Source organism: Bufo gargarizans, chromosome 3 (assembly GCF_014858855.1).
Source record: "Bufo gargarizans isolate SCDJY-AF-19 chromosome 3, ASM1485885v1, whole genome shotgun sequence".
Classification (NCBI taxonomy): domain Eukaryota; kingdom Metazoa; phylum Chordata; class Amphibia; order Anura; family Bufonidae; genus Bufo; species Bufo gargarizans.
In genome coordinates, this window is record NC_058082.1 from 32,956,564 (window position 1) to 32,979,640 (window position 23,077).

Sequence of the window (23,077 nt, forward strand, 5' to 3'; positions counted from 1 at the left end):
CTGGTAGTCAGACCCCCACCGATCTGATATTGCTGACCTATCCCGAGGACAGGCCATCAATAGGAAAATCCCAGCTAATCCCAAAAAATTTTTACCTACTGAAAATGAAGTGAGCATCCCTGGCTAACAGTCGGGTATAACTTGGCTCTCAAAGGGTTGTCCCACAAAAAAAATATTCTACAGTTTTCAAACCAGCTCCTGGATCTGAATAGTTTTGTAATTGCATGTAATTAAAAATTTAGTTATTCACGGAAATCTGTCTGTATAGCGCCACCTGCTGTTTGTACTTTTTCTTATTTTTATGTCCTGCTCACTGAGATGGCCACACATGCTCAGTTTCATCCATCAACTGCCTCCTGAGCTGTGATAGGGAGAACATGGACACGCCTCCTGAGCTGTGATAGGGAGAACATGGACACGCCTCCTGAGCTGTGATAGGGAGAACATGGACACGCCTCCTGAGCTGCAGCAGAAAAGACACTCCCCTTGAGCTGTCAGCTTGATATAAATCTAGCAGAACAATTAATGGGGAGATCTCTGGATCCATGTGAGGTACAGGGCTGGTTCTAGCTTTGTTAGAAAGATTGTCCTGTACTATATGATGTCTCACAATAATCATGGGATAACCCCTTTAAGCTGGACTTGTCGGCAGTCACACCATACTAATCTCCAGCTCATCTGGCACTATTAATCAGATTTTTCTTAAGAGAGACTTAGGCAAGAACTATCATTCCTTTGTAAAATTGAATAACTTGGCTTCTACATACCTTAGTATCTGTTCAGCATCGTGGTATCCCATGGGATGGACGGGAATGCTGGGGAGTCCCACGCCTTCATCTGCCTTATATCTATACATAAAATCTGCCGGAGAGGAAAAGGATAATACGTCACAAAGAGTAGGATCCACAAAGTACAATAAAGAGGAGATCTCCCCTCTCCTGACATGTCGGTTTTAGTAACTACTTGCACCCCCCATGTAATGACACTTCTGAAGCATCTATTCTTATTATTCTATGTTGTGCCATCCCCCTATTATTCATGCTAGAAATGTATGACTAAATTACCAGCAGTCTACAACAGTCTTACATAGGGTCCCATCCTATGTAATACCCCTGACACATGCGCTTTGCATCCCCCATGTAAAAACAATTCTGGAGCATCTGTTCGCATTACTCTTATGCCATGCTATTCCTCTACTATTCCTGCTAGAAGTTAGGAATGACTTACCTACAGTCTCGAATAAAGTTCTGTCTGGGTGTTACCAGCTGGGAAGCGGGGGTGTCCATGCACAGTCTGATGTCGGCAGCACTGATTGGATAGTGTCAGACTGTGCAGGGACACCCCCTTTCCCCAACTGGTAACTCCCAGATGGACCTTTAGGCCTCATGCACACGACCGTTGTTTTATTCCGTGTCCGTTGCGCCGTTTTTCGTCATTTTCTGCGGACACAATGATTTTCAATGGGTCCGTTGAAAACTCGGCTAATGCACCGTTTGCCATCCGTGTCCGTGATCCGTGGTTCCAGTCCGTCAAAAAAATGCAACCTGTCATATTATTTTCGCGGAAAACGGTTCGCGGACCCATTCAAGTCAATGGGACCGCTAAAAAACACGGAGGCACACAAGATTGTCGTCCGCGTCCATTTTTTGCATGGCAAACCTGTCTTAGACTTTTTTTTTTTTTTTCCTTTATGTCTGGTGATCCTCCAAAAATAAAGGAAGACACACTGAAACAAAAACAGAAACGGATCATGAAACAACGGAACCCCATTTTGCGGAAACGGAACACAACAACGGTCGTGTGCATGAGGCCTTATTGGAGACTGCAAGTAAGTCATTCCTGACTTCTAGTAGGAATAGTAGAGGAATGGCAGAACATAGAGTCATAAGAGTAGATGTTCCAGAATTGTTATCACCTAAGTATATGTCAGGAGAGTGTTACATGGGACGGGAGCCTCCTCTATGGCTCTGTTCACATCTGCGTCGGAGCCTCCATCTGCAATGCCGTCACTTTGACAGGAGGAATAACACATCATGCAGCGCTGTTCTTGCTGTCAAAAAAAGACAGGTGCCCTGATGGATCCCCCACAGGTTTCACTATAAGACAATGGGATCTGCCAGCTGTGGTCTCCATCGAACAACAGATCCAGCACGTCGTCTATAACGGAAGACATGATGCAGATGTGAACCAAGCCCAAGCCCAAGCCTCCCATAATGAATAATTTTTTTATTTTTATTGCCGATTTTATTTATTTTTTAGTTATTTTGTTCTGTGCAAAATGTGGAGAAAAATCTACAGCTGCTTGGAAACAATCAGCAAGTAGGTTAACTGCTGTTGACAGATCATATTGTGATTTTTTTTGTGAACACCCAGAACTGAAAAAAGTTTTTTTTCTGGACATGGGCGTATCCGTTTTCAAATAAAAAAAACTTGTGCTTGGCCCCTGTCCGGTAATTCTCACGGCTGTAGGCCATTGTCATGTGATCGCATCCTCCTCCAATGGCTGCAGTGTTATATACATCATATTGAACAGGTAAAATCCCAATTCTACAGTATTTTTTATTTTTTAGGGGGGGGGGGGTGAGCACATTCCTACCATCATAGTACTAAATAATACTAAGGCTGCCAATACACATTTTTTGCTATTCTTTCCAACCCTCTCATACACATGCATGCTCGGCCAAGTGTGCACGTGTTCTGAGTGGGAGAGAGTGAAGCCAACTGCCGGACCCTTCTTTCCCCAAACATTTGCAGAGAGGAGATAGTGGGGGCGTCCCCCTTACATATTAGACATCTCTCAGCTTTGCTGCCTGTAGGGTTCCTCTATAGGCAGAGGCAAGAACGGCTTCCCCAAATCACATGCCGACTACTGTAACTGTCTTTTCCCCATTCATTCACATGCTGCAGATTTAAAGGGGCTGCTGAAACCGCCAGCGATCACTGGTGAAATAAGGTATTACAGAATTCCCATTGAAAACAATGGGCAGTCTCTGTAATGCAGGACGAGACAGGTCAGGGATTGCTGCTCTCCAGTGCAATTTTAAAAAATCCCATTTACTTAAGTACTAAGGGGGTCATTTATTAAGCCCGGCGTCTAAAACTTAATAACCCCGTGCGCTGGATGCACCGAAGTTATGGAAAGGCACCGGCCTCTACCCAATTTCGGTGCTTTGACCGCCGGTCTAAATCTACACCAGCTTCCTTGGTGTCTTATATTTAGACCACCTAAAACGGGTGTAGAAAATGATAAATAAGACAGGCCTGCCGACCCGTCCCCCTTTTCTTTCTTTTTTTCAGACCTGGCAGAGCGGGGAATAGTCGCAGATAACCTCTGTGCCGCAATCTGCGCCATAAATACGCCAAAAATAGATGAATTTCTGTTAGTAAATGACCACCTAAATGTCCGAATGTGATTTACGTGGTCGTGGATGGTGACTTGGATCCACACAAGGTCTCCACAGTGAACCTTAGATTTCTCATGTTCACTCACCTTTTGCAGGATAGCCAGGCGTTAGAGGGTCTCCGGCTCCATTAAGATTGAGGACATTACCACGTTGGGCACCACCACCCGGCAGGTTCCAGCCATCAGGATAGGGCTTAACGCCCGGAGCACAATAATCAGCCGGGTCTGAATACAGGATGATCCCCTTGGCTCCTGCCAGCATAGCATTCTTCACCTACAGAAAGTCATGGAGTCTCAATGAATATCTCAATGTCATATAGGTGCACGTCCCACCACTGGGACAGCTCCCATCTCAAGAAAGGGCCACCTGAAGTGAAGAAGCGCGGCCACCCTCCATTTGTTGCTATGAGAGTTCCAAAAATAGCTGAGAGCCCCGGCTCGGCTGTTTTCGGAAGTCCCATAGCGTTGAATGGAGAGGTGGTCGTCCATTCGCAGTGCGCTCTGCGTTCACCGCTATGGGAATTTGGGACTTCCCATAGCAGTTAAAAGGGTTGCATCATCTTGGACATTGGGGGTATATCACTAGGATAAGATATGTCCCCAATATATGATAAATGGTAAGAACTGAGCCCGCAAAGTGCAGGAGGGCACATTGCGCATGCGCGGCCGCCCTCCATTCATTTCTATGGGAGTGCCAAAAATAGCTGAACGCTGGCTCAGCTATTTCTGTAAGCCCCATAGAGGCAAATGGAGTAGCGGCTGCACTTTCCATTCAGTTCAATGGTACTTCCCAAAATAGCCAAGCGTGGCACTTGGCTATTTAATGATACAACCCCTTTAATAGAGAGAATGGCGTGTGTGTGCTTTCCACTTCAGGGGCCCGTTCTGTGGGTCCCACAGATCAATGGAGCGCTGCGGCATCTTTCTAGGCCGGAACTGCCTGCCGGATCCGGTAATCCGGACGCAAACGGATGCATTTGTGAGACGGATCAGGATGCAGATCTATCTGACAAATGCATTGCCATGCTGGATCAGTCTTTCCGGTTGCCATCCGGATTTATTTTTTTCACATTTTTAAAAGGTCTGCGCATGTGCGGACCGGAAGAACGGATCAGTCAGTCAATGCGGCAATTTTAATGCTGGATCCGGCACTAATACATTTTAATGGAAATTAATGCCGGATCCAGCATTCAGGCAAGTGTTCAGGCCAAATACCGTAAGAGTGACTGAACTGATGCATACTGAACGGATTGCTCTCCATTCAGAATGCATAGGGATAAAACTGATCAGTTCTTTTCCGGTATTGAGCCCCGAGGACGGAACTCAATGCCGGAAAAGAAAAACACTTGTGTGAAAGTACCTTTAGTATTAGGATATTCATTAACCACACAAAACCGCTGGACCGGCTAATGCACAACCAAGCAATGTGCTGACCGGCCTCCCCCTCCGCCTCCCACAAGTTGCTGACTACAACATTCCTGGAGTAATTAGCAGACTGGGATCAATGGTTGTAGACCTGGAGCCTTGGTAGAGCCATCAAAAAGTCAAGAGGTGAGATCTTCCATCTGGTCCATGGAAGAGAGGGACCAATCACCGACAGGTCCCCGCTACACGTTACATGGTGGGAGTTCACTAAATAAATTAATCTCCACACATTCCCCACATAACTGGTGCTGATGAAAGGGTATGGAGTAGAAGAAAATTCCACCCTGGGATTACAGCTCTCGCTCTACCCTTTCACTGCCAAGGACAATTTTTTGACTTTTGGCGAACACAAAAAAAAAAAAACGACATTATATAATAAATAAATAAATGATAAATTATATTTATACACCCATTCTGCAAAAGGGGTGAGGTTTAGCAGAAACCCTAACCAAAAAGTGGGCAATTCTGGGGTGGGGCTTAACTCTTTGGCGTCGAGGCCTATTTTCATTTTTGCATTTTGGGTTTTTCCTCCCCACGTGCCAATAACCATTTTCCGGTCACATAGCTATACGAGGGCTTATTTTTTGCAGGACAAGATGCTTTTTTTTTTATTGTGATCACCTCTTCACAGCGCGGCACGGTAACATAGATGCTAAAGTCACTGAACTCTTTGGGGTGAGCCCCCATTTAATTTACCATATCTCGTATTGGAAAATGGGAAATAAATTCTTTGTGTGGCAAAATTGAAAAAACAAAAACAAATAAACAGACAGAATTCTGCCAAGGTTTTGGGGGTTTTGACATCACAGCGTTCACTGTGCGGTAAAAATTACCTGACGTCCTTATTCTGCGGCTCAGTACAAATGCGGCGATACCAAACGTGCATATTATTTTTTTTGTTTTACTACTTTAAAAAAAAATAAAACCACCATTGCTATTTTCTGATAGCCATAACTTTTTTATATTTCGGTCTACAGAGCTGTATGAGGGTGCGTTTTTTGCGCAACTAACCATTTTTTATTGGTACCCATTTTATGGTATGTACGACATTTGATCACTAATAAAAAATTTGGGAGGGACAAGATGACAAAAAAAATGGCGAATCGCGCGTTAAGTTTTTTTTCACCGTACAGGATTTTATTTATTTTTCTATTTTAATTGTTCAGAAATTTTTGGACGCGGCGATACCCAATATGTTTATTTTTTTATTCTTTATATATTTTTATATGTAAAAGTGGGAAAGGGGGGTGGATTTAAAAACTTTTAATATATTGTTAGTTTTTTAAACTTTTTTCCCCTTTTTATTTTTAAACTATTAGGCCCCTTTCACACGGGCGAGTATTCCACGCGGATACGATGCGCGAGTTGAACGCATTGCACCCGCACTGAATACCGACCCATTCATTTCTATGGGGCTGTTCACATGAGCGGTGATTTTCACGCATCACTTGTGCGTTGTGTGAAAATCGCAGCATGCTCTATATTCTGCGTTTTTCACGTAACGCAGGCCCCATAGAAGTGAATAGGGTTGCGTGAAAATCGCAAGCAAGTGCGGATGCGGTGCGATTTTCACGCACGGTTGCTAGGAGACCCTATCAATATTATTTTCCCTTATAACATGGTTATAAGGGAAAATAATAGCATTCTGAATACAGAATGCATAGTAAAATAGCGCTGGAGGGGTTAAAAAAAATAAAAAATAATTTAACTCACCTTAGTCCACTTGCTCGCGCAGCCGGCATCTCTTCTGTCTTCTGTGCTGTGTGGAGGAACAGGACCTGTGGTGACGTCACTCCGGTCATCACATGATCCATCACATGATCTTTTACCATGGTGATGGATCATGTGATGACCGGAGTGACGTCACCACAGGTCCTGTTGCTACACAAAGCTAAGATGAAGACAGAAGGAGATGCCGGCTATGCGAGCAAGTGGACTAAGGGGAGTTAAATTATAATTATTTTTTTAACCCCTCCAGCACTATTATACTATGCATTCTGTATTCAGAATGCTATTATTTTCTCTTATAACCATGTTATAAGGGGAAATAATACAATCTACAGAACACCGCGTGCAAAACGCATGACAATGTTTTGCACTTGCGCGGAAAAATCGCGGGTGTTCCCGCAACACACCTGCACATGTTTCTGCAACGGCCGTGTGAAAGAGGCCATAGACCCCTTAGGCCTCTTTCACATGAGGTTGACGGATTAGGTCCGGATGCGTTCAGAAAAAAATTGGACCACTTTGCAAGTTCAGTCAGCTTTGTCTGCAATTGCGTTCAGTTTTTTTCCACGCGGGTGCAATGTGTTTTAATGCGTTTTTCACGCGCGTGATAAAAAACTGAAGGTTTACAAACAACATCTCCTAGCAACCATCAGTGAAAAACGCACTTGCTTCCGGATGCAATGTGTTTTTCACTAAAGCCCATTCACTTCTATGGGCCCAGGGCTGCGTGAAAAACCTAGAATATAGAACGTGCTGCAATTTTCACGCAACTCAGAACTGACGCGTGAAAAAAAAAAAAAACTCATGTACACAGACTCATTGAAATGAATGGGTCAGGATTCAGTGCTGGGGCTATGCGTTCACGACACGCATTGCACCCCCATGGGAAAACTCGCTCGTGTGAAAGGTGCCTTAGGGGCCTAGTACACGGAATCTTCTGATCCCCTCTCCTATTCATCCTAATAGATCGTTATGAGGCCTCTTTCACACTACCGTATGGCTATTTCAGTGTTTTGCGGTCTGTTTTTCACGGATCCGTTGTTCCGTTTTTTGTTTCCGTTGTGTTTGCGTTTCCTTTCAGTTTTTCCGTATGGTATATACAGTAATTACATAGAAAAAATTGGGCTGGGCATAACATTTTCAACAAATGGTTCCACAAAAACGGAACGGATACGGAAGACATACAGATGCATTTCCGTATGTGTTCAGTTTTTTTTGCGGACCCATTGACTTGAATGGAGCCACGGAACGTGATTTGCGGGCAATAATAGGATATGTTCCATCTTTCAACGGAACAGTAAAACGGAATGCATACGGAGTACATTACGTTTTTTTTTTTTTGCGGAACCATTGAAATGAATGGTTTTGTATACGGACCACAAAAAACGGCCCGCAAAACGAAAAAAAAAAAAAAAAACTGTAGTGTGAAAGAGGCCTGAATAGGATTTTTACTCTGAGCTGTGCCTCGTGCAGGCCTGGAGCGCTTCAGCCATGGCAACGGATCGGAGCCCCTGCAGTGAATTCGGGGGAGCCGCATCCCTCCCCGTTTCCTGTTAGTGCAGGCGGGTGCCGGCTGTATGATACAGCCGGCACCCGCCGTGTATGGAGCGGGCCCGCTGCAGACATCCCCTGAAGCATTATGACGTAACCGTAGGTCACAATTTAGGAGGCGAAGGGGTTAAACGTACCGATTTTGTGCGCATGTTTGCAGTACCCTGAGCAATGGCAGCCCTCTTCGTGCACTGAAGTCGCGATTGTGCATGAATTCTCAATCTATTGGTTACCTCAAAAAAATGCAGAATAAATTGATCACGTTCCTACCTTATTTCCTCGGAAGATTTTTCCATATCTGGCAATGACAATTTTTCCAGTACAATTGATGCTCATGTTTCGCTGAAGATAAAAAAAGTCCTCTGTTCGGGCGTAATTCACATAGAGCAGATCTCCCTGCAAGAAATAATATAGGAGTATTGTATTATATTATATAAGAATCTCCTTTTCTAGGGGGCCAACGTGAGCCCAGACTGGAGGGTGCAGCCTTCTTATTTGCAATGTGGATAAGTTTGGAGACCAACCTTCCCTCTTCCCCACCCAATGAGAGGGGGCTACGTAGTGGAAGCAGATGAACCTTGGGCAGTAGATATTAAATGGACCCTGTCCTCTCCTCCTTCACCTCTAGCACATTCTCCCGTATCCTCAGCCTCCAGCTTATTAATTGGCGTGTGATTTCACTGAGGGCATCCAGGAGGCAAGAAGAAACCAGGTTGTACGAGAAGCTCATGAACACATTGAACTCTCCCAATCCTGAAACACCTCAGGACACCCATCTGTGGGCAGCAGGTTATAGAGCAGGAGGAGCGGAGCAGAGGGATATATAGATTTATGGGAAAAGAGTAAGCAGAACTTATCTTACTTGGGAAATGTTCAGTAAAACATATATTTTACTTATTCTGTCCAGGCTTAGGAGTCCTGTGGGCGGTCCTACTCAATGTGTCCACCCACTGGACTCCTAATCATAGAGAGAGAAGTTATTTCAATGAAAAAATATACAAATTCTGCAGAATCTATAAATCTGCTCAGCTCCTTCTGCTCTATCACATGATGCCCCCAGATATGGCAACAAGTTCAGCGTGACAGGTTTCCTGAGGGGAAGGGGGTGGGGGGTCAGCTTTTCGACAGACGACCTATAAAGGTTCTAATAAAAAAACCTCAAAATGTCAATTTTTTAAGCCTGTTGTTGTAATTCGTGCCAAATTTATCACATTTTTAAAGAGAATCTCTCCCCTTTCTGACCTGTCTGTTTTAGTAACTACCTGCCTTCCCCATGTAAAAACAATTCTGGAGCCTCTATTCTTATCGCTCTATGTTGTGCCAGTCCTTAATTATTCCTGCTGGAAGTTATGTATAAATTACTGGCAGTTTGCAATGAAGGTCCAGATGGGTGTTACCATTTAGGGGTGTGTCCCTGCACAGTCTGACACTGGGAGCACTGATTGGATAGTATCAGACTGTGCAGAGACACACCACCCAACTGGTAACACCCAGCTGAACCTTCACTGCAAACTGCTAGTAATTAATTCTTCTGGCAGGAATAATAAAGCAATGGCACAACATAGAGCCATAAGAACAGATCCTCCAGGATTGTTATAACATGGGAGATGCAAGTCGTTACTAAAACAGACATGTCAGGAGAAGTGACAGGTCCCGTTTAGGTCTCCTGTCTTGAGATGTGCTTTTTATGCCACCGCTATACTGGGGTAAGATTGTGACAATTTTTCACAGTTCATAAAGTCATATAAAATGCAAAATGTTGCAATTTTTATTTATTTTTTGCTCAAAATGAACCCAAAAAGATGCAAAGCCCAATTTTTGCAACTTTTTGAAGTCAGGATTTTGGAGTGCACGGCTCGATGAACCCTGCTCTCACGAACAACCAGTTTTGGACTTGGGATACCAATAGAGGCCATTTTCGAAAAATCTTGGGCCCTCAAACCCCACAACCTTGACTGAGCTTTTAAATTTAGTATGATACGGAAATCCTACTCAAACCAATGGACTGGAGGAGATGGAGCAGGCAGGTGGAGAGTAACAACTACATGCAGCCTTTGGGATTTAATCATAGGGGCCAACAGAGCGGGCAATTAGGGATGAGTGAACCCGACATTTTCAGGTTCGGTTTCTGGTGGAATTCCTTTATGGATTCCGTTATCATGGAATATTACGGAATTCTATGACGGAATGGAAAACGGAAGCCTTTAAGAGGCATTCCGTCATAGAATTCTGCTATATTCCGGAATAACGGAATTCCACCACAACCAGAACACGTCGGGTTCGCTTATCACTACGGACAATGATCTGGAATGAGAAACTTTCATTCCTGATCATTGTTCACTCGCTATACCTGCATTGTAGATGCAGAAATGATCACTGCTGTATGGGGATGAACAATCACTACTACGGTCATTCATTTTATTTTTCAATAGCCACTTCCAATTATGTATTTACATCAATTATAAATAATTCATAAATAAATATCATATTTCAATTCATAATGTCACATCCCAACAGTCTGATTAAGTTGTTCTTAATCATGTATTTACATCCTGATTAAATATACCAATCATGTTGTTTTTCAATAGGTATTTCTAATCATGTATTTACATCAATTTAAAAAAAAAAAAAAAAGACCGTTGGGAGGCGACATATGAATTGAAATATGATATTTATTTATTATTTATAATTCATGTAAATACATGATTGGAAGTAGCTATTGAAAAATAAAATCTCTAATGTAGAGCAATTATAAACTATTTGTAAATACATGATTACAAACTAATGTATAATTCATGCCACCAACCATGTCTGTATATATAATCATGTGGAACCGGCTAATATAAATAAATGGTAGGGTTATGAGGTAATGAATAATTATAGTACTTATAAATGCAAAATAGCATATGTTGAAATACCTATTCATATATTAAATCATGGAATCCAATATGGAATAATGAGAGAATCAGTCGAGCTTTAAAGATCCCAGACAGGCGCAGTGGTATTAGAATGGAGCTCGGAACCTAAGACGGTAGGCAAGCGCAGTGAAGCAAATATCGGAGCTGAAATCCTAAGTTCCCGAGCGTTCCCGCTACGAGAATCAGCCAAAGTCCACTGAAATGCGCAGAACGTAAAGAAGCTAACGCGAGAATATGGAAATAGCGTTGGTAAGATGGAGATGTTGGCTATGGGAGGAGCGACAGGAATCTCAGCAGGCGACACAACTGATAGTTTTAACGGCTATAATTTAATGGTCAGTAACAAGGTTTATAATTAACATTAAAAGTTACGTTTTATGGGGATGAATAAGACTTGAGTCAAGGTCATAATCATCATAAATCCTAATTTAATAGAGAATTGATGAAAATGCTTTCACAGTAGCTTTGGGCCATAACTTGGGGCTCTAAAACCTCACTTTAGCACATGACACCTTTGGGTGGTAGCGGCACCATCCTGGTAAGCTATCATGGGCAAAGTAGAATTCATGCACCTCCTATGCATCCCTAAGAAACACGAGAACCATATAGTCACCGAAACACAAGTCAGATAGATCACAAAGGGAAGTGCTCACTAGGTCAGGTCCACTTACCTGAGGTTCTCCCTTAGCAGAAAAAGCATTATATGGAGGGACGATATCAGTGAAGTTCTCATATCCTTCTGGTGGTGGCTCTGACGTGGAAGTATTGAATATCTGAAAGTAAAATGACAGCAAAGGAGGATCAAGAACCTTCTCTGAGATAGGAAAGGTTATACCATTTTCTACATGCAATGTACAGATCTCTAGTGGACCCATTGACCCTACAAGGACCCATCGTGAAGCCTTCTCCTGGGTTTGTTAGCCATTTGCAGAGTTGTCTTCATGGGTCAATAATCTGACTTCAGCTCTTATAATTACGTGGATGAACACTTACAATACTCAACAATTCTCATTTTACCCTGGGACAGGAAATAAAAGATTTGCTGACCCCAATTTATTTGTTTGTGTTGCTATTGAAGAAATAAATAAAACACAAACCATGTATACAGTTTTTTTTGCTGGAACAGGAAAGTCTGATAATTGACCAGCAGAACCTGTCCTTGTTTGAAGAGGCCTGTGCGTACCTCTCCCTCCACTAATTCTTTGTTGAATCGAATACACCATGTGCACAACACTACTGCCCTCCACCATGAAAGCTGATTGGTCGGATTGGTCACTATGGGCAACGAAGACAGTCTTGATGAATGAGACCCAATGAGCATCATCCTCACATTGGAACAGGGTCTGTTTTTCGTGGCCTACCCTCTGTATTCAACATTTGCTTTGTACAAGTCTTATATGTCCCATTTATTTGGCCCTTTTACTTAGCAACTGCATTTCAGACTGATCCATGGCTCGGAGGAAGTCTACAGCAGCGTCAACCTTCTCACATCATTTTATTTTTAATGGCAACTTAAAGGAGTTGTCCAACTTTATATAGTTCTTTTAAATACCTCCCAACCAGGAGAAACTGTAGAAGGAACCTGCTCCCAGACACTCGGTTTGGCTCCATGGGTTTACTGCTAACTTTACTTTGGTCCCCAGATGTAATCTTGAGGAATGGACAGGGACATGTGAGGGGCTGCAGTCAATGATTGGCCACAGCGGTGACGTGTTCCCAAGTGGAACATCACAGCTGGGTCATGTGCTGGTTGGGGGACACTTCACCACTGTCGACGTGACCGCTTTCATGCAAGAAGTTTACATGCAGGGACTGAAGCACAGTGAGGACTGCCTTGGAGCCAGGGAGTCAGAACTGTGCATCGGGGAGTAGGTAAATATGCTTCCCTTTGACAGGTCCAGTTGGATGAAAGGGTATTTAAAAAAAAAACATTATATAAAGTGTGTATAGTATTACATATTACATAGTAATACAACAGAACTGCCATTAATTCTGAGATGACTCTCCCCTGTCAATCACTATCTAATCAAACTGAGATGACTCTGCTAAAACTATCTCAATCTACACAGCAAAGCTGAAAAAACTATAAGGGTAACTGGTTGTCTCACATGGGTGACCTCATGGCTACACAGTAAACCTTGAGGCACATTTAGAACTGATCTTCAACTTTAAAATAAAAAACTGGTCTCACCTCTGCGCCGTGCTCATCAATAATGGAGATGTAGTTGGGATTCGTTTCATTGGGATAGGACAGGAGGACGTCATAGTGAACTAACTCAGCTTTATCCAATCCAAAATCTTTCCACTGGGCTTGGATTTTTTGGGCTAACAAAAGGTTTTGTTCTGTTCCAGCCAAATGGGGAATTCTAGTGAAATCTCTGAAAGACGAAGTAGAATAGATTGTTTTTTTTTTTACAAATTGTAATTGTTTTGGGAGGGATCAACTTTGTTTTATTTTCCTTACCGCAGGAACATTCTTATGTTTTCTGCCTTCATTTCAGATATAAGTTCTTTCTGAATATTTCGAGATTGATAAGAGACACCGTAACGTCCCTGTGATGGTCTAATAAGCCAACCTGAAAAATAGAAGTCTAAAGAATCTCAAAAATATTACCTAAAAATATAGTTAACTGAGAATTCTGTCAGGGAGACACAAACGCCCTTCCCAATCCCCATTGTGGACCCCCAACATATACCACACCATTAGAAATGAATACATACTTAGCAGGAACATATTGTCTTGCCATTAGGTCTTAGCCATCATCTTCCTTAGAGTGGGGAGACACTAATGACTAATTTCAATGGGTTCAGTTTCTACTGATCTTTCTCTTTGATTTTAGATAGCTGGCCATGAGAAATGGGAATATTTCTGAGTGATGCCAAGATGTCCACATCCCATATATTGATGACCATGAAAGAATGCAGTTTTGGACCCTCCATAATTTTTTTCCCCCTCGGAATATTGAGGAATGGGTGAATGGTAGAGATGAGCGAACTTCTGTTTTAAGTTCGGCGTCTAAAGTTCGGGTTTGGATTAGCGAAGAATCCCGATCTGGAACCGGATATGGATTCCGACTTCCGTTGTGGTCCGTGGTAGCGGAATCAATAATGGCCGATTATTGATTCCGCTACCACGGACCACAACGGAAGTCGGAATCCATATCCGGTTCCAGATCGGGATTCTCCGCTAATCCAAACCCGAACTTTAGACGCCGAACTTAAAACAGAAGTTCGCTCATCTCTAGTGAATGGTATTAAATAAGAAAGATCAAGCCGGTGGAGCAGTAGCCCTATCCCAGCTGTAATAATATTAGAGCTCCACTAGTAGTACCCATTAAGCCAGATGGCTTCTGAAGTGTGTGGGGTGCCTGGCAAGGTCACAACTCATACATGTTGCTATAACCTATCTCTAAGACAGACATGGTTTGACAATTGGTAGATCTAGATTCTAGCTTCCCTTAAAATCCTCCATTTTTTTAAAGGGCCACAAAAAGTTAAAGATAAAAACAAAAAGCCATACTCGCCTTCACCATTCTAACACTGGTCTGGTTCCTGATGCTCCTCACTTCCTGGTCCTGGCCTGAAATTCTAGATACGGCAAGAAAAGCTTGCTCAGCCAATCAGTACCAATAACCGGGAGTGACGGGGGATCAGGGAGGAGGAGTATGGTTTACCTTTTATTTTTAACTCTTTGTGGCCCTTTTTTTTCAAATAAATAAATTAATAAATCTGAATAATATCTAGATGGGGGTTGTACAAATCAATTAGGGGACTTAAGTCATCTAATGGGTTTGTGCACGCCCTATCTAGTTATTATTAAAATGTTTCTATCAAAGAACTTAATGTTTTTGTATCTAGCCCAAACACATAATAGGATGACATGTGACTCTGTAATAGACTGTTATGAAATAGCTGGTTACAATAATAATTAGGATCACATAATTATTCAGTGAAAGGGTTGGTTTCAAATCATAACAAAAAGGAATGGAAACTGTGTTTGGATCCATCACTCGTAGGGTAAGTACACTTTGTAAACATATAATCACATGAGGTTTGTTCTAAAATGTGTTATATGGCAGCACACTTGACCCACTTGCCAGTTAAACTTGTGCCTTTGACCTCAGGTAACAGGTGAGAACAAGGGATGTGCTGCCAAAATTATGCAAAATGATTGGGGGAAGATAGTTTGTGGTTGTTTCACTTGGCATTGGGCCATGTGAAAGGCACTTTAGATTAACACCTAATTGGCCCTTCTAAGAGGAACCTAATTCTTAAGACTTGTTATTATCCATGATGATAGAGATATGGGAGTAAAGTCAATATGTAGATGTTCTTTATGTGTCCACTATTCAAGCCTCAAGGACCCATAATTCCCAGAAGTGACAGAAATTTCATACTGGACTATTTGCTTTTATATTGGTTGACACGTTCCTTCACAATTCTGACTTCAGTTTTGCCATTAATCCTTACTAATTCAGGCCAGAGACTTGACAAGTCCTTCACAGATCTATCCTCACCCCTCACCAGCCTTTCTAATTCTATCCATCCTCAGCCTTCACACCAGTCATTCCAAATTCTGCTTTCAACCTTCTTGTCAGTCCATTTCAATTCAAACATCAACCTTCACAAGTCTCCTTCTAAATTATACCTCTAGCAATCACAACAGTCCTTCTTAGGTCTACCCACTGCAGTTCCTCGCAATTCTACCCATCCTTTCCAATGCTATACTCACCAGTCACAACAGTCTTTCCAAATTTTGCTCTCAACTTTCTCCTCAGTCCATTCCAATTCTACTTTTACCCTTAACAAGCCTCCTTAGCAATTCTACCCCCAGTGATCACAACAGTCCTTCCCAAATCTAACATTCAGCCTTCATGTCCTGCATGTCCATCTTTATCATGATGATGTGGAAGAGGGTGCAGGGTGAAGATATAAAGGATGTCTGTCTTATGTGATAGCCTCTAAAACAGGGGTGCACAACCTGCGGCCCAGGGGGGCCACATGCACCCCTCAATCTCATTCTGTGCTTCCCCTAACCATCTGGTGACAGACATGTATGTCGTGTTTCATGTGGCTGCTCACATGCAATTTTTTATGTATTCTCCCATTAGATGGGAATCCTGGAGGTGTAACCAGACATTTATAGTAGGGTTGTTGCAGGTATCGAAATATCGATACCCAATTAATACTTTTGTCCCGGTATCGATAAGATACTGGGATTTGACATTTATTGATACTAGGCTGCACTACTGGAGGAGGAGGGGCAGGCGCACTGCGCCACCAATGAAAGTTAACATTTTACCCCTTAAGGACCAGGCCATTTTGTAGCAAATCTGACATGTGTCACTTTATGTGGTAATAACTTTAAAACGCTTTTACTTATCCAAGCTGTTCTGAGATTTTTTCTCATCACATATTGTACTTTATGACAGTGGTTAAATTTAATTTTAAAAAAATCATTTTTATTTATAAAAAAAAACTAAATTTCCCAAAAATGTGGAAAAATTGGGAAAAGTTTCAATTTCTCTACTTTTATAATAGATAGTGATAACTCCAAAAATAGTTATTACTTTATATTCCCCATATGGCACTAGGGCTGCAGTAAACGAATATTTGTGTAATCGAGTATTCTATCGATTAGATTTCTCGATTCATCGAGTAATCCACTAAGAAAAAGCTACTTAAAATAACATACGTAATTAGGCATGTATAAAGTTATTGGTTTGGAGGGGTTAATAACTTTATACATGCCTAATGCCAAGGTGCTTCCATTAACCCCTCCAAACCAATAACTTTATACATGCCCATTGGGTTTGGAGGGGTTAATGAAAGCACCTTGGCATTAGGCATGTATAAAGTAATTGGTTTGAAGGGGTTAATAACTTTTATACATGCCTAATGCCAAGGTGCTTCCATTAACCCCTCCAAACCAATAACTTTATACATGCCCTTGGGTTTGGAGGGGTTAATGGAAGCACCTTGGCATTAGGCATGTATAAAGTTATTGGTTTGAAGGGGTTAATGAAAGCACCTTGGAGGTGCCTTCATTAACCCCTCTCTAAACCAATAACTTTATACATGCCAAGGTGGTGCCTGCAGCCTCCATTAACCACTCTCTCTCCATCTGCCTCCCCCCAGCCTCTGATCTGCCTCCCCCCAGCCTCTGATCTGCCTCCCCCCAGCCTCTGATCTGCCTCCCCCCAGCCTCTGATCTGCCTCCCCCCAGCCTCTGATCTGCCCCCCCCAGCCTCTGATCTGCCCCCCCCCCAGCCTCTGATCTGCCCCCCCCCCAGCCTCTGATCTGCCCCCCCCCAGCCTCTGATCTGCCCCCCCCCAGCCTCTGATCTGCCCCCCCCCAGCCTCTGATCTGCCCCCCCCCCAGCCTCTGATCTGCCCCCCCCCCCAGCCTCTGATCTGCCCCCCCCCCAGCCTCTGATCTGCCCCCCCCCCAGCCTCTGATCTGCCCCCTCTGGTAACGCAAACCCCCCCTCCCTCCCCAGTATTAATCATTGGTGGCAGTGGCCACAGGGTCCCCCTCCCCCCCCCCCCCATCATTGGTGGCAGTTTGCAGTTCCGATTGGAGCCCCAGCAGTGTAATGCTGGGGCTCCGATCGGTTACCATGGCAGCCAGGAGTCACGCTACTGGAGTCCTGGCTGCCATGGTATGTTAGTGAGCAGAGAGCAGCGCATTACACTCACGTGCGCTGTGGCCGCCGGTCGCTCCTTCTCATAGGTCTGTGCGGCGCATTGCTAATGCTGTAAGCATTAGCAATCCGCCGCACAGACAGAAGAAGGAGCGACCGGCGGCCACGGCGCACGTGAGTATAATGCTGCTCACTTACATACCATGGCAGCCAGGGCTTCAGTAGCGTGACTCCTGGCTGCCATGGTAACCGATCGGAGCCCCAGCATTACACTGCTGGGGCTCCTATCGGCACTGCAAACTGCCACCAATGATGGGGGGGGGGAGGAGGGGGACCCTGTGGGATATGGCCGGCACATTCATTGGTGGCGCAGTGGCCACAGTCCCTCCCCTCCTCCTCCTACTCTGTCCTCATTGGTGTTCAGCGGCAGCCGCGCACAGTGGGGAGGGAGAGACTCCCTCCGCTGTGCCGGCCAGCTCAGGAGAAAATGATCATATCGCGTTCCGGCGATATAGGCGATATGGCAAAAATCCATATCGTGGCCCAAATTCATATCGCATATCTCCTATATCGCCTATACCGCCCACCCCTAACTGGGACCTTAAGTGACGTCAGACGCACATCGTTAGCCAGCGTGCTGATGATGTATGAGCACAACTGCGCATTACGCAAAGTCCTGCCTCTCTGGCCTCCGGAGGACACGGAAGCGATGAGTGAGACGCTTAATTTCACTCCCGCTCCGTGATCATGTGATGTAACGATTACTCGATGCAGGGAAACTGCATCGATGAATTTTTTGACTCGATTTAATCGAGTTATTCGAATAATCGTTTCAGCCCTATATGGCACCGTTTTTATTTTTTGTTATTTACAATGTTTATCTGACAGGTTAGGTCATGTTGTATTTTTATAGAGCAGGTGGTCACGGACGCGACAATACCAGATATGACTTTTTTTGGTTGTTTGCTTCAGTTTTACATAATAATGCATTTTTGTCTCCATATTCTGAAATCCATATTTTTTTAATTTTATTTTTTGGGCGGTTTAATTCATACTATTTTGGGGTGCGTATGATCGCTTGGTATTACACTTTCTGTAATATAAGGTGACACTTTTTAATTAATTTTTACGGTGTTCACCTGAGGGTTTAGGTCATGTGCTATTTTTTTTAATAGAGCAGGTTGTTACGGACGCGGCGATACCTAATATGCCTACATTTTTTATTTTTTTACATTTAACACAATAAAATTATTATATTTGAAACAAAAAAATAACATGTTTTAGTGTCTCCATAGTCTTATTTTTGGGGCGATTGTCTTAGGTAGGGGCGCATTTTTTGCAGGATGACGCGACTGTTAGATTGGTACTTTTTTGGGGGCATACGCCTTTTTGATCCCTTGGTGTTACTTGAAACTTTTTATTTTTTTATTATAACAAAAAACAAAACTGTTTTTTCACTTTTTATATTTGTCCCACTGTGGGACTTCACCTTTCACATTCGGTATTGAACTGAATTGAACTGTCGGCGTCTTGCACATTAAGACGCTGACAGTTACCTAGGAGACCTAACCCTCAGGCTGGATCTCCTGGGCTTCCGTAGCCGGCAGGCTCCGATGCCTGTGTAAGGCATCGGGGCTGCCATGGAAACCATCGGGTTCCCGCCAGCGCAGCGCGGAATTACGATGGCTAAAGAGAGGGAGCGCAAACCTCCCATATGCCACAGTCAGCGCTGACCGCGGCATATGAGAGGTTAATACACCGGCATCATCACCGATGCTGGTGGATGCAGCAGGGATCTGGCTGTCAGTAACAGTCGGATTCCTGCTGCTGATCGCGGCACCGCACAGGATCACAGGACGAGAATGCTCGTTCTGGTGCACAAAGTACCGGCCATTTAGGACGAGCAGTCTTGTCCTGGGTCCTTAAAGAGTTAATACAAATACAGGTACCGCAACTGAGGGGTTAGCTGCAGGGGCAGGGTGCCGGCTATGTGATTCTGCTGCCGACACCCGCCTCCTGTATTAAAGGTAATTATCATTGGTGGCGCAGTGCATCCGCCCCCCCTCTCCAGTATTAAAAACATTGGTGGCACAATGTGCCCCCCCTCAACCCACCCAGTATTAAAATCATTGGTGGCAGTGACCACAGGGTCCCCTCCCCTCCTCCTCATTGGTGGCAGTGCCAGCTTCTGATCGGAGCCCCAGCAGTGACCTCCCTGCTGCTGTGTGCACTATGCACAGGGCAGCAGGGACAGTGTGAGGTCCTATTCAACCTAATAGAGCTCTATCAGGGTGAATAGGACAAGGGATGAAAATATCCCAGGTTCTGGCCCCTAAGGGGGAAATAGTTATTAAATAAAAAGTAAAAAACAAATTATTAAAGTATACATTTTATAAAATATATAAACAATAAATAAACATATGACATACTGCCATGTCCAAAAAGTCCAAACTATTTAAATATATAAAAAAGAAAAACATAGAAAAAATAAATAAATAAAAACTGCGAGATTCGCGGAGCCTCTAGGTGCTGCAGCAACGCCCCACTAGCACCTAGAGGCTCATTTGCATATTATAAAAGTCATTATTTAGCGCGAACGGCGGCAGGCAGGGAGATATAAGTCATACCGTTATGTTCTGCTGACATTAGCACATCGCTTAGGTCAGCCAGCTACATAGCGATTTTTCTGATGACAGAAACCCTTTAATGTTTGTGTGTGTCGTTAGGACATATCGACAGTATCCACAATAACAGTGACATGTCCTGCCCCTTTAACAGTGACCTCCACATCGGCTGACCCTTCATTAGTGACCTCCACAGTACCCAGTCTCATTAACAGTGATTTCCACAATAACCCACCCCCTTAACTGTGATCTCTACAGTGCGCCATTCCCTTAAAATGTGACCTCCACAACACCACGCCCCCTTAACACTGACCTCCATAGCGGACCTCCCCCTTAACTGTGACCTCCACAGTTCCCTGTCCCCTTAACAGAGACCTCCACAGCGCGTGCCCCTTTAACAGTGACCTTCACAGCATCCTGCCCCCTTATCAGTGACCTCCACAGCAGCCCGCTCCTTTAACAGTGACCTCCACAGCGGCCGCCCCTTTATTAGTGACCTCCACAGTACCCCATTTCCTTAACAGTGATTTCCACAACACTCCGTCCCCTTAACAGTGGCCTCTACAGCAATCTGCCCCTTAACACTGACCCCCATAGCGGACCGTCCCCTTAACTGTGACCTCCACAGCAGCCTGCCCCTAGGGTAGGCAGAGGTCCAGTTTTAGGCAGGACAGTACAGCTTTCAGACTCCCTGTCCTCTGTCCAGCACAGGGCCTGGACGGACACAGGGATGTCTTTTTGAACAGCTCACTCTCAGGCAGCAGCACTGTGCTGTCTGAGTGTGAGCTGCAGGAAGAAAGTCACCCTCATTCCCACCCCTGCAGCTGACAGAAGTTGATCTTTACTTTGATTTTGTCAATCCCTGTCGGCTGAGGGTGGGAGGGGCGCGGCCTAACCAGATCGGGGGAGTGGCTTAGTGGGACCTGGGGGCGGGGTTTTCAAGTCCATCTTTTGAGGGTGGCCTGAATAGCCACCCAACCTGCCCCTTGAACTGTGACCTCCACAGCACGCCACTCTACTCCCTTAATAGTGTCATCTATAGCGCCCTGCCCCTTTAAATCTGACCTACAGCAGTGAAAAAAAATGGCTGGGTTGTTATGGAAACCTGCAGTAAAACTGTGTGTATGTGGAGACTAAGGGCCTGCGAGCTTCTATTGGCTGATAAGGGTCATGTGACCGTGTGTATGGCAGTCGGGATATGAAGAGAAAGACTTGCAGGCTTGTATTGGCTAATGCAGGTCATTTGGGGGGAATATCTCAGGAACGGTACGTCCTAGAGAGCGGAGACCCTCACAAGATTTATTTCCAGGTAGTAAGGGATCTTTGAAATCTGTGGTTGCGTTTTTGAGTGATCACGGAACATACATTCGTCCCGTCATACAGTATTTCAGTTGGTAATACCGATTTAGCTTTTATTTTTGACCCTTAGGGCTCCTGATCAGGATTATCCTAATGCATTCTGAATGGAGTGAAATCCGTTCAGGATACATCAGGACGTCTTCAGTTCCGGAACGGAACGTTTTTTGGCCGGAGAAAATACCGCAGCATGCTGCGCTTTTTGCTCCGGCCAAAAATCCTGAAGACTTGCCGCAAGGCCGGATCCGGAATTAATGCCCATTGAAAGGCATTGATCCAGATCCGGCCTTAAGCTAAACGTCGTTTCGGCGCATTGCCGGACCCGACGTTTAGCTTTTTCTGAATGGTTACCATGGCTGCCGGGGCGCTAAAGTCCTGGCAGCCATGGTAAAGTGTAGCGGGGAGCGGGGGAGCAGCATACTTACCATCCGTGCGGCTCCCGGGGTGCTCCAGGGTGACGTCAGGGCGCCCCACGCGCATGGATGACGTGATCGCATGGTTCACATCATCCATGCGCATGGGGCGCTCTGACGTCATTCTGGAGCGCCCCGGGAGCCGCACGGACTGTAAGTATACCGCTCCCCCGCTCCCCGCTCCTACTATGGCAACCAGGACTTTAATAGCGTCCTGGCTGCCATAGTAACACTGAACGCATTTTGAAGACGGATCCGTCTTCAAATGCTTTCAGTACACTTGCGTTTTTCCGGATCCGGCGTGTAATTCCGGCAAGTGGAGTACACGCCGGATCCGGACAACGCAAGTGTGAAAGAGGCCTTAAGATTTCTTCAGTCTGACAATGTGTCCCCCAACTAAAAAGAAAAGGTTGTTCACCCCTTCTCTAAAACATCGCGTATTAGGCTCACGCACACGGACGCATTTTTGGTTCACATCAGATCTACATTTTTGCAGGTCCCATTAACTTCAATGGGGCTGCAAAAAATGCAGACAGCACACCGCATGCCGTCTGCATCCATATGTCTGTTCCATCGTTCCTTAAAAAAAAAAAAAAAGATTATAATACATATACATACATAATATATATATATATATATAGATAGAGATAGAACATCCATTTTGCAAAGAAGAATATATTTTTTTTTACATAGGGAGCGATGTGCGGTAAGGGCAAATGCAGGACGCACATGGCTGGATGGATCCACAATTCGCGGACGGATACAGTCATGTGCGTGAGGCCTTACGATGATTAGTTCATATTTTTATTACGGTATATTTACTGTATTATTAGTAAAGCAATTACTAAATTAGTATATTTATTTTTTATGATTACCAGTATAGTTAATAAAGCTATTATTTTATTATTCGATTAATAAAGTAATAATTTTTTTAGTATATTTTTTATTATCATTAATGTTCTTAAAGGGTTTCTACCACTTAGGTGTCACATATTTAGCTGTCAGACACTAGCGA

General features: G+C 44.1%; 1 protein-coding gene across 1 annotated transcript in view; it reads right to left on the reverse strand.

Moving 5' to 3' along the window:
* Positions 1-23,077, reverse strand: part of LOC122932638 (N-acetylated-alpha-linked acidic dipeptidase 2-like) — a 67,999-nt gene that overhangs the window by 40,375 nt on the left and 4,547 nt on the right. The window contains exons 3-8 of the mRNA XM_044287163.1: positions 13,490-13,601; positions 13,217-13,403; positions 11,697-11,798; positions 8,378-8,503; positions 3,491-3,677; positions 768-861 (exon numbers count right to left, since the gene is read on the reverse strand). Coding sequence (XP_044143098.1) covers positions 768-861; positions 3,491-3,677; positions 8,378-8,503; positions 11,697-11,798; positions 13,217-13,403; positions 13,490-13,601 — 808 coding nt within the window. The remainder of the gene's footprint in view (positions 1-767; positions 862-3,490; positions 3,678-8,377; positions 8,504-11,696; positions 11,799-13,216; positions 13,404-13,489; positions 13,602-23,077) is intronic.